Raw genomic sequence first — 9,981 nt, 5'->3', positions numbered from 1 at the left:
GAGGATATATGCAAGGATTTTGCCTGGGCTGGGGAATAATTAGCTATGAGAAAATAATGGAATGGATGGGGTTATTTTCATTGGAACAGAGGACGCTGAGGGGAGACTTAATTGAGGTGTAAATATTATGAGAGGCCCAGATAGAGTGGACACGACGGACCTATTTCCCATAGCAGAAGGGTCAGTAACCAGGGGTGTATAGTTTTAAAGTAGTTGGTCGGAGGTTTTGAGGGGATTTGAGAATTTTGTGAACCCATAGGTTGGTGGGGTCTGGCACTCACTGCCTGAAAGGGTGGTAGAGACAGAGAACCTCAACACATTTAAAATTACTTAGATATGCACTTGAAGTGCCGTAACCTACAGGGCTACGGGCCTAATGCTGGAAACTGGGGTCAGGGTGGATTGCTCTTTGTCGGCCGGCATGGATGATGGAACTAATGGCCTCCTTCTGTGCTGTAAACTTCTATGATTCTATCCTGAACCTGTGTCCAGCGATGCCCACTGGCGCAGAAGGCTCAAAATGCCCACGGACACAATGTGATCCCCCCTCTCATCTACCTCAAATACTGTCTGAAAGCTGGAGACACTCTGTGTGTTTAACTGAAACATGGAGAGAGTCGATGTGTATAACACAAGACGATCGTGAGAGTGTGTCTGTCTGATAGGCACCAGACTCTGGGAATCATTCCCAGCTTTGCGCTCCATGATGTGCACCGTGCTGTACCTGCACTGGGACTGTTTGATTGGACAATGTAGAGGGAGATATACTCTGTATCAGACCAGTGCTGTAGCTGCACAGGGAGTATTTGATGGGGCAGTGTGGAGGGAACATTATTCTGTATCTGACCAGTACTGTAACTTCCCTGGGAATGTTTAAAGGGACAGTATAGAGGCAACTTACAAAGATGGGAGGGAAAGTAGGGAGTGAGGAGGATACAAAAAACCTGCAAAGGGACATAGACAGGCTAAGTAAGTGGGCAGAGATTCGGCAGATGGAATACAATACTGGAAAGTGTGAGGTTATGCACTTTGGCAGCAAAAATCATAGAGCAAGTTATTATCTTAATGGCAAGAAACTGGAAAGTAACGCATTACAAAGAGATCTGGGGGTCCTGGTGCACGAAACTCAAAACTTTAGTATGCAGGTGCAGCAGATGATCAAGAAGGCCAATGGAATGTTGGTTTTTATTGCTAGCAGGATAGAATATAAAAACAGGGAGGTATTGCTGCAGTTATACAAGGTATTGGTGAGGCCGCACCTGGAATACTGCATACAGTTTTGGTGTCCATACTTAAGAAAAGACATACTTGCTCTCGAGGTAGTACAAAGAAGGTTCACTCGGTTAATCCCGGGGATGAAGGGGTGGACATATGAGGAGAGGCTGAGTAGATTGGAACTCTACTCATTGGAGTTCCGAAGAATGAGAGGCGATCTTTTTGAAACATATAAGATTGTGAAGGGGCTTGATCGGGTGGATGAGGTGAGGATGTTCCCAATGATGGGTGAAACTAGAACTAGGGGGCATAATCTTAGAATAAGGGGCTGCTCTTTCAAAACTGAGATGAGGAGAAACTTCTTCACTCAGAGGGTAGTAGGTCTGTGGACTTTGCTGCCCCAGAAAGCTGTGGAAGCTACATCATTAAATAAATTTAAAACAGAAATAGCCACTTTCCTAGAAGTAAAGGGAATTAGGGGTTCCGGGGAGCGGGCAGGAAATTGGACATGAGTCTAGGTTCGGATCGATCATGGCCCTGTGGGTGGCGGAGCAGGCCCAGGGGCTGTGTAGCCTGGTCCTGCTCCTACTTCTTGTGTTCTAATTCTGTGTTAGATTTCAGGAGATGGTTTTATTCACAGGGATTAGTGGAGACCTCGGGAACAGGCTGCCAGCTAGGAGTCCTTCAAGAGTAAATTGGGCCTGTTCCTGGCTGGGGTGGAGATCGCCTTTTACAGAAGGTAAGTATTGCAGCAAGTATAGGTACAGAGTGATCTCCTGGACGAGTTTCGATCGCCTAGATGGGTCGGAGATGAATTTCCCAGATTTATTCTCCCAAATTGGCCATTGGGTTTTTTACCTGGTTTTTTGCCTCTCCCGGGAGATCACATGGGATCTGGTGGGATGGAGAGTGGAAGTAGATTTGAGGTTAGGATCAGATCAGCCATGATCTTGTTGAATGGCGGAGCAGGCTCGAAAGGCCGATTGGCCTACTCCTGCTCCTATTTCTTATGTTCTTATGTTTTAACTTTACTCGGTATCAAACACGTGCTGTACCTGCCCTTGGAGTGTGTCTTGGGACAGTATAGAGGGAGCTTTACGCTGTATCTAAGCCGTGCTGTACCTGCCCTGATACTATTTGATGGGAGAGTGTGGAAGGAGCTGTTTTCTCTATCTGACCAGAACTGTACCTTCCCTGGGAATGTTTGATGGGACATTATAGAGGGTGTTTTACTCTGTATTTAACCCGTGCTGCACCAGCATGGGACTCTTTGATGGGTCAGTGTCAAGGGAGATTTACTCTGCATAACGCATGTTGTGAACCTGCACTGGGAGTGTTGGATGGGGAGTGAAGTGGGAGCATTACTCTCTAACTAACCAGTGCTGTGCCTTGCCTGGCAGTGGTAGCTGGGAAGTTTAAAGGGAGATTTACTTTGCCATGTACTGCACTGTATCAGGCTGCGATAGAGCAGAGCCCTGCTCTTTAACAGAGCCTGACATGTGAATCGTACGGACCATAATATCAGAGGAGACTGCATGGTGCATCTGGGCTCTCTGCAATCATTCCACCTATACTGCCTGACATAAAAAGGCCTGGGTAAAAGTGTCTTTTCTCTGATGGGACACTGGGTGGTGCAGCGGCTCCTTAACCAAAGGGACTTGGGTTCAATTATAACTCAGACAGGACGGGTGAAAAATACCTGTCAGGGAAATAAAGAATGTGTGATAGGGAAACTGGAGCGGTGTGGAGGAGCCTCGGTGAAAGGAAATCAGCAAAGTCTATGTTAGTCAATTTTTCATTCCAGATTTATTAAAAATTTCACAGCATACAATTTACAGAGAATGGTTTAAAAAGGTAACACAAAGTGAATATAATAACTGAGCGTCACATTGAGAACTGAATACATGTGGTCTGAGCTGCAAGTTATCTGTACATCTCTTACAGACACCAGAGAGAGAAAACAGGGGCTCCACATAAAGGGAACAATTGTGAATTAGAATAGAAAAAAGTGACTTACTTACATGTGAAACATTCAAACAACTCTAAGATACATATATCTTATAGCCCCGATTATCTCACACATTTCAAACAGAAAGACGGAATTCAAGGTTATATTTTTCTCAGCTATAGATTCGGATCTTTATAACTGAAGACATTTTACTTTGAGAATCAACAAGTGGAAATATTTTATTTTCAGAACACAGCGATGTTAATAAACAGATGAGGAAAATCCATGGCATCTGAAATTCAGCCCATCACTTGACCTTTAAAAGAGGGATAAAAGAATGAAGCAGGACTTTAGTGGTCTAGGATAATTATCTCAGTATTTTTATCAATGAAACTTTCAGAGATTTGTCAAACCGCTTCAGTCATGTCGAAGTTTGAGTGGATTGAATCTTCTCACCTTCACCAGCGTGACAGCAGCGCTGTAGAAAATGCTCAGGAAGAACAGGAGGATGAATGTGGAAGCGGTTGTCCAAATATTGCCGCTCTCGTCCTCATAGTCTTCAATCCAGATGTGGTCTGAGGAATCTACGGGGATGTAGAGGAGGAAATAAATTCAGATCATTTTTAATCCAAGATATCATATAATTATAGTGTGTGGGTGTTTTGTGTGTTAATGCGGGTGTCTGTGTGTGTTTTGTGTAATGGTGTGAGTGTGTTGTGTGTGTTAATGTGGGTGCCTGTGTGTGTTTTGTGTAAGCGTGTGAGTGTATTGTGTGTTTTAATGCAGGAGCCTGTGTGTGTTTTGTGTAAGGGTGTGTGTGTGTTTTGTGTGTTAATGCGGGTGTCTGTGTGTGTTTTGTGTAAGGGTGTGTTTGAGTTGTGTGTTTTAATGTGGGTGCCTGTGTGTGTTTTGTGCAAGGGTGAGTGTGTTGTGTGTTTTAATGCGGGTCTCTGTGTGTGTTTTGTGTAAGGGTTTGTGTGTGTTGTGTGTGTTAATGCTGGTGCTGTGTGTTTGTTTAAGGGTGTGTGCGTGTTTTGTGTATTAATGCGAGTGTCTGTGTGTGTTTTGTGTAAGGGTGTGTGTTTGTTGTGTGTATTAATGCGGGTGTCTGGGTGTGTTGTGTGTAAGGGTGTGAGTGTGTTGTGTGTTTTAATGTGGGTGCCTGTGTGTGTTGTGTGTGTTAATGTGGGTGCCATTGTGTGTTTTGTGTAAGGGTGTATGTGTGATTTGTGTGTTAATGCGGGTGCCTGTGTGTGTTTGTGTAAGGGTGTGTGTATGTTGTGTGTGTTAATGCGGGTGTCTGTGTGTGTTTTGTGTAAGGGTGTGTGTGTGTTTTGTGCATTAATGCGAGTGGCTGTGTGTGTTTTGTGTAAGGGTGTGTGTGTGTTGTGTGTGTTAATGCGGGTGTCTGTGTGTGTTTTGTGTAAGGGTGTGTGTGTGTTTTGTGTATTAATGCGAGTGGCTGTGTGTGTTTTGTGTAAGGGTGTGTGTGTGTTGTGTGTATTAATGCGGGTGTCTGTGTGTGTTTTGTGTAAGGGTGCGTGTGTGTTGTGTGTGTTAATGCAGGGGTCTGTGTGTGTTTTGTGTCTTGTTGATGTTTCTGTTAATGCGGGTCTCTGTGTGTGTTTTGTGTTAGTGTTTGTGTTGTGAGAGTGGTACTGCAGGGTTTTACATGTGTTTTGTGTAAGGGTGTGTGTGTTTGTGTGTGCTATTGTGGGTGTCTTTGTCTGTTTGTGTAAGGGTGTGTGTGTGTTTTATCCGTTATTGTGGGTGTCTGTTTATGTTTTGTGTAAGGGTTTGTGTGTTGATTTGTGTGTTAATGCTGGTGTCTTCGTGTTTTGTGTAATTCTGTATGTGTGTTAATATGTGTTAATGCAGTTGTCTGAGTTTTGTGCGTAAGCGAGTGTGTGTGATGATGTGTGTTTAATGCGGGGTTATGTGTGTGTTTTGTGTAAGTGTGTGTGTGTGTTCCGTATCAAAATGCGGGTCTCTGTGTGTGTTTTTTATAAGGGTGTATGCTCGATGATGTGCGTGTTTTTGTAAGGGTGTGTGTGTATTTATGTGTGTGTTAATACGGGTGCCTGTTTGTGTTTTGTGTAAGTGTGTGTGTGTGTTGATGTGTGTGTCAATGCGGATCTCTATGCGTGTTATTTGCAAGGTTGTGTTTGTGATGATGTTTTTGTTAATGCGGGTGTCTGTGTGTGTTTGTGTAATGTTGTGTGCATGTGTTGATATATGTTTTAACGTGGGGTTCTCTGTGCGTTTTGTGTAAATGTGTGTATTGTGCGTGTTAATGCGGGTATGTGTGTATTTTGTACGATTGTGTGCGTTGATATGTGTGTTAATGTGGGTGTCCGTGTGTGTTATGTGTAAGGGTGTGTGTGTTTTGTGTGTTAATGAGGGTGTCTGTTTGTGTTGTGTGTAAGGGTGTGTATGTGAGTTGTGTGTGTTAATGCAGGTGTCTCTGTGTGTTTTGTGCAAGGGTGTGTGTGTGTTGTGTTTGTTTTTGCGAGTGTCTGTGTGAGTTTTGTGTAAGCGTGTGTGGGTGTTGATGTGTGTTTTAAGGTGGGTGTTGGTGTTTGTTTTCTGTAAGTGTGTGCGAGTTGATGTGTTTGTTTATGCGGGGGACTGTGTGTGTTTTGTGTAATGGTGTATGTGTTGATGTGTGTTTATGCAGGTGTATGTGTGTGTTTTGTGTAAGGATTTGTGTGTGTGTGTTTTGACATGTGTTAATGCGGGTGTCTGTGTGTGTTTTGTGTAAGGATTTGTGTGTGTGTTGATGTGTGTGCTAATGCGGGGGTCTGTGTGTATTTTGTGTAACGGTGTGTGTGTGTTGTGTGTTAATATGGGTGTCGGTGTGTGTTTTGTGTAAGGATGTGTGTTTGTTGATGTGTGCTAATGCTGGTGTCTGTTTGTGTATTGTGTAAGGGTTTGTGTGTGTTGATGTGTGTGTCAATGCGGTGTCTGTGTGAGTATTGTGTAAGGATGTATGTTTGTTGATGTGTGTGTTAATGCAGGTGTCTGTCTGTGTTTTGTGTAAGGGTGTGTTTTTTATGTATGTGTTAATGCTGGTGTCTGTGTGTTTTGTGTAAGTGTGTGTGTGTTGTGTGTGTTAATGCTGGTGGCTGTGTGCGTTTTGTGTAAGGGTGTGTGTGTTGATATGTGTGTTAATGCGGGTGTCTGTGTGTGTTTCGTGTAAGTGTGTGTCTGTTGATGAGTGTGTCAATGCTGGTGTCTCTGGGTGTTTTGTGTAATGGTGTGTGTGTCTGTTGATGTGTGTTAATTCGGGTGTCTGTGTGTATTTTGTGTAATGGTGTGTGTGTCTGTTGATGTGTGTTAATGCGGGTGTCTTTGTGTGTTTGTGAAAGGGTCTGTGTGTGTTGATATGTGTGTTAATGCGGGTGTCTGTGTGTGTTTCATGTAAGTGTGTGTGTCTGGTGATGAGTGTGTCAATGCTGGTGTCTCTGGGTGTTTTGTGTAATGGTTTGTGTGTCTGTTGATGTGTGTTAATGCAGGTGTCTGTGTGTGTTTTGTGTAAGGATGTGTGTTTGTTGATGTGTGTGTTAATGTGGGTGTCTGTCTGTGTTTTGTGTAAGTGTGTGTGTGTGTTATGTGTGTTACTGTGGGTGTCTGTCTGTGTTTTGTGTAAGGGTGTGTGTGCCTGTTGATGTGTGTTAATGCGGTTGTCTGTGTATGTTTGTATTGATGTTTGTGTTAATGATGGTGTCTGTGAGTTTGTGAAAGGGTGTGTGTGTTGATGTGTGTTAATGCGGGTGTCTGTGTGTGTTTTGTGTAAGGGTTTGTTTGTGTGTTGATGTGTGTGTTAATGCGGGTGTCTGAGTGTTTTTGTGTAAGGGCTTGTTTGTCTGTTAATGCAGGTGCCTGTGTGTGTTTGTGTAAGTGTTTGTTTGTGTGTTGATGTATGTGTTAATGTGGGTGTCTGTGAGTTTTTGTGTAAGGGATTGTTTGTGTGTTGAGTTTGATAACACGGGTGTCTGTGTGTTCTTGGATAAGAATGTGTGTGTGTTGTGTGTGTGTTAATGCTGGTGTCTGTGTGTGTTTTGTGTAAGTGTGTGTGTGTGTGTTGATGTGCCGGTAATGCACGTGTCTGTGTGTGTTCTGTGTAAGGGTGTGTGTGTTGATGGATGTGTTAATGCAGATGTCTGTGTGTGTTTGTGTTGTGTGTGTGTGTTGATGTGAGTTTTTATGCGAGTGTCTGTTTGTGCTTCGTGTAAGGGTGTCTGTATGTGGAAGTGTGCGTTAATGTGGGTGTCTGTGTGTGCTTTGTGTAAGTGTATGTGCCTTGATGTGTGCATAAATGTGGGTGTCTGTGTGTGCTTTTTGTAAGTGTGTGTGTTGATGATTGTGTTAATGCGGGTGTCTGTTTGTGTTTTTTATAAGGGTGTGTGTGTGTTGATGTGTGTGTTAATGCGGGTGTCTATGTCTGTTTTATATAAGGGTCTGTGTGTGTTGATATTAAGTTAATGTGGGTTCCTGTGTGTGTTTTTTGTAAGGGTGTCTGTGTTGATATTTGTGTTAATGCGGGTGTCTCTGTGTGTGATTTGTGAAAGGGTGTGTGTGTGTTGATGTGTGTGCTAATGCGGGTGTCTGTGTGTGTTTTATGTAAGTGTGTGTGTGTGTTGATGTTTGTGTTAATGCGGGTGTCTGTGTGTGTTTGGTGTAATGGTCTGTGTGTGTTGATATTTACATTACTGTGGGTGTCTGTGGGTGTTTTGTGTAAGTGTGTGTGTATTGATGTGTGTGCTAATGTGGGTGTCGGTGTGTGTTTTTTGTAAGTGTGTGTGTATTGATGTGTTTGTTAATTTGGGTGTCAGTGTGTGTTTTGTGTACGTGTGTGTGTCTTGATGTGTGTGTTAATTTGGGTGTCTGTTTGTGTTTTGTGCAAATGTGTATGTTGAAATTTGTGTTAATGCAGGAGTCTGTGTGTGCTTTGTTTTAATGAGCGTGTGTGTTGATGTGTGTGCTCATGCAGGTGTCTGTGTGTCTCTTCTGTAAGTGTGTCTGTGTCGATGTGTCTGCTTATATGAGTGAATGTGTGTGTTTGATAATCCGGGTGTGTGTGTTTGTTTTCTGTAAGTGTGTGTTAATGTTCATGTTTGTGCGGGTGTCTGTGTGTGTGTGTATTAATGTGAGTGTCTGTTTGTGTGTGTTAATATGGGTGTCCGCGTGTGTTTTGTATAATTGTGTGTTAATGTGTATGTTTGTGCGTGTGTCTGTGTGTGTGTTATTGTAGGTGTCTGTTTGTGTGTGTTAATACGGGTGTCTGTGTGTGCTTTGTGTCAGTGTGTGTGTATTGATGTGTGTGTTAATATGAGTGTCTGTGTGTGTTTATGTGTAAGTGTGTGTGTATTGATGTGTGTTAGGGTGAGAGACTGTGTGTGTTGATGTGTAAGTGTGTGTGTATTGATGTGTGTGTTAGGGTGAGTGTCTGTGTGTGTTGATGTGTAAGTGTGTGTGTATTGATGTGTGTGTTAATATGAGTGTCTGCATGTGCTTTGTGTAAGTGTGTGTGTATTGATGTGTGTGTTAATAGGAGTGTCTGTGTGTGTTTATGTGTAAGTGTGTGTGTATTGATGTGTGTGTTAGGGTGAGTGCCTGTGTGTGTTGATGTGTTAGTGTGTGTGTATTGATGTGTGTGTTAGGGTGTGTGCTGTGTGTGTTGATGTGTAAGAGTGTGTGTATTGATCTGTGTGTTAATAGGAGTGTCTGATGATGTGTAAGTGTGTGTGTATTGATGTGTGTTTTAGGGTAAGTGTCTGTGTGTGCTTTGTGTAAGTATGTGTGTATTGATGTGTGTGTTAGGGTGAGTGTCTGTGTGTGCTTTGTGTAAGGGTGTGTGTATTGATGTGTGTGTTAATACAGGTGTCTGTGTGTGCTTTGTGTAAGTATGTGTGTATTGATGTGTGTGTTAGGGTGAGTGTCTGTGTGTGCTTTGTGTAAGTGTGTGTGTATTGATGTGTGTGTTAGGGTGAGTGTCTGTGTGTGCTTTGTGTAAGGGTGTGTGTATTGATGTGTGTGTTAATACAGGTGTCTGTGTGTGCTTTGTGTAAGTGTGAGTGTATTGATGTGTGTGTTAGGGTGAGTGTCTGTGTGTTGATGTGTAAGTATGTGTGTATTGATGTGTGTGTTAGGGTGAGTGTCTGTGTGTGCTTTGTGTAAGGGTGTGTGTATTGATGTGTGTGTTAATACAGGTGTCTGTGTGTGCTTTGTGTAAGTGTGAGTGTATTGATGTGTGTGTTAGGGTGAGAGTCTGTGTTTTGATGTGCTAGTGTGTGTGTATTGATGTGTGTGTTAATATGAGTGTCTGTGTGTGTTTAAGTGTAAGTGTGCACAGAGAGGGTGGAATGCAACATTTCAACCGATGATCCTCAGCAACATCAGGGACACAACCGTGATAAATGAGAAGTGGAGTCAATCATCAGCATGTATCTGGTCTAACATAATAATATGTTACTTTACAAATAAAAGGGACAAATTTATCCCAAACCCTATATAAAAATAGCAGGTTGAATATATTTTTTTACAATATGATTCTCATGCGGCATTTTGAACAGTTTTGAGCAGTGAGTTAGAAACTGCTTTTTAACTAACGATAACTGAGTACATACAATAGATATTGGGTCACCTCCCCTTTCTCTCTCTCGGGAGTGTGGGTTAAAGAGGGTTATCAATGGCCCTTTGCCCTCTCTCTGGTGGGGGACTGCGAGGTACAGTGGGTTACCAAATGCCCTTTCCCCTCTCTCTGGTGTGTGCGTGGAAGTACAGTGGGTTAAATATTGCCCTTTCCCCTCTCTCTG

At 43.0% G+C, this 9,981-nt stretch overlaps 1 gene segment (V, D, J or C); it reads right to left on the bottom strand.

Moving 5' to 3' along the window:
• Window positions 1-3,298: 3,298 nt before the first annotated feature.
• LOC147091818 (Ig heavy chain C region, secreted form-like) overlaps window positions 3,299-9,981 on the bottom strand; it is a 31,390-nt gene continuing 24,707 nt past the window's right edge. Inside the window, 2 exon segments of the C gene segment in view lie at window positions 3,299-3,479; window positions 3,620-3,747. Of these exon segments, the coding sequence occupies window positions 3,471-3,479; window positions 3,620-3,747 (137 nt within the window).

Source organism: Somniosus microcephalus, unplaced genomic scaffold, assembly GCF_052327205.1.
Source record: "Somniosus microcephalus isolate GS21.2 unplaced genomic scaffold, FLI_Smic_1.0 unresolved_chr3, whole genome shotgun sequence".
NCBI classification, from domain to species: Eukaryota; Metazoa; Chordata; class Chondrichthyes; order Squaliformes; family Somniosidae; genus Somniosus; species Somniosus microcephalus.
The sequence above is the reverse complement of the archived record's forward strand: the minus strand, read 5'-3'. Positions and strand labels throughout refer to the sequence as shown.